This window comes from Poecilia reticulata, unplaced genomic scaffold, assembly GCF_000633615.1.
Source record: "Poecilia reticulata strain Guanapo unplaced genomic scaffold, Guppy_female_1.0+MT scaffold_249, whole genome shotgun sequence".
Taxonomy (NCBI): domain Eukaryota; kingdom Metazoa; phylum Chordata; class Actinopteri; order Cyprinodontiformes; family Poeciliidae; genus Poecilia; species Poecilia reticulata.
In genome coordinates, this window is record NW_007615034.1 from 154,355 (window position 1) to 155,721 (window position 1,367).

At 55.6% G+C, this 1,367-nt stretch overlaps 1 protein-coding gene and 1 long non-coding RNA gene across 3 annotated transcripts in view; both read right to left on the reverse strand.

The window, feature by feature from the left end:
• LOC103460478 (E3 ubiquitin-protein ligase TRIM63-like) overlaps nucleotides 1-1,367 on the reverse strand; it is a 6,530-nt gene that overhangs the window by 3,026 nt on the left and 2,137 nt on the right. The window contains exons 4-9 of one of the 2 annotated variants that reach the window (XM_008402659.1): nucleotides 1,176-1,271; nucleotides 870-1,103; nucleotides 766-788; nucleotides 506-630; nucleotides 240-436; nucleotides 1-142 (exon numbers count right to left, since the gene is read on the reverse strand). The exon at nucleotides 1-142 is cut by the window's left edge and continues 1 nt beyond it. In XM_008402659.1, coding sequence (XP_008400881.1) covers nucleotides 65-142; nucleotides 240-436; nucleotides 506-630; nucleotides 766-788; nucleotides 870-1,103; nucleotides 1,176-1,271 — 753 coding nt within the window. In that variant the 3' untranslated portion in view covers nucleotides 1-64. The remainder of the gene's footprint in view (nucleotides 143-239; nucleotides 437-505; nucleotides 631-765; nucleotides 789-869; nucleotides 1,104-1,175; nucleotides 1,272-1,367) is intronic. The other variant, XM_008402660.2, reaches the window with a different exon arrangement.
• LOC103460477 (uncharacterized) overlaps nucleotides 1,293-1,367 on the reverse strand; it is a 1,163-nt gene continuing 1,088 nt past the window's right edge. Inside the window, exon 3 of the long non-coding RNA XR_532936.2 lies at nucleotides 1,293-1,355. This is a non-coding gene — a long non-coding RNA (uncharacterized LOC103460477). The remainder of the gene's footprint in view (nucleotides 1,356-1,367) is intronic.

The window sequence follows — 1,367 nt, forward strand, 5'->3', positions numbered from 1 at the left end:
CCTCCAGGTCCTGCAGGATCTCCAGGTCCTCCAGGACCTCCAGGTCCTGCAGGCCCCAGATCTGTTACTTCTGGTTGAGCCAGCTGAAGGAGAAGACGTGTTTGGGTCCGTCTTTGTCCTCCGACTCGCTCTGGTGATCTGTCTGAAGAGGAAGGGGTTAAACTGGTTACCACGGAGACAAACAGGTGACCAGTTTCACCTGAAAACCTCAGTAAAATCATATGGTGACCTGTTCATACCTGAGGGGCGGAGCTAGTCGTGGGGAGAGGCGTAGGGGGCGGGGCTGGCGGGGTTGACGATGAGGGGGAGGGGCTCTTTGTGTGAAGGGGCGGGGCTTGGGGAGGAGGCTGTGAAGGCTGCTGATTGGTCGCTGCGGGTGCGACGTGCTGCTGTCCTCCAGCTTCCACCTCGTCTTCGCTCTCATCATCATCATCAACTGGAAGGACACAGACCATGAGACAGGAAGCATTCTGCTCTGTGATTGGTCAGTCAGGCAGACGTTTACGTTTGATGAAGTCAACGTCCGCCAGCGCCCTCCTCTGGGGGTCAAAGTTTACGGTGAAGTGATCCATGTTCTCATAACCAGGCTGGACATTGTCCAGGTGGGATGTGTCCGTGGACTGCAGCAGCCTGAGGGGCAACGAAGCACCGAATAAACTAACAGGAAATTAACAGGAAACTACCAGGGAACGAATGGGAAACTAGTGGGAAATTAACAGGAAACTAGCGGGAGAGACTGGTACAGCAACAGGACCAGGAACTCACTTTTGCAGCAGAGGCTTGGCCGACTGTAAAAAGACCAGACAGAAATGTCAGAATATCTGAGCTGACTCTGCTCTCATTCTCTGATCAGGATCATTCAGGATCACCTGGAGGAAAACCGCCATCTCAGGCTCGTCCATGGTCTGGATGGCGGTCTCCAGCAGCTTGGCGGTCTCCTCCAGGTGCTCGCTGTACTTCCTGTTCAGACTGCGGATGTAGTCCAACTTCTCCTCCTGCTCGCTGCTGATGCCGACTGTCATCTCGCCTTTCTTCTCCTCCAGCAACGCAAACAGGCGGTCGAACGTCTCGCAAACCTTGGACTTCTGCCGCCGGCCATTCTCCTGCAGACACATGTCCTGCAGGTGAGACGGAGCCAGCCAAGGACCCGTCTCACCTGGAGGACGTCCACTCACGTCCACGGCTCTGCAGGTCTCATCCAGCTGGCTGACGATACCCTGGATCCGCTCGTTGTTCCCGACCAGCAAGGAGACGCAGTCAGTGAGTTCAGCCTGCAGACAGGCAGCCACACACACCTCAACAGATGTTAACAGACCTCAACACACCTTAACAGACCTCAACACGCCTCAACAGACCTCAACACGCCT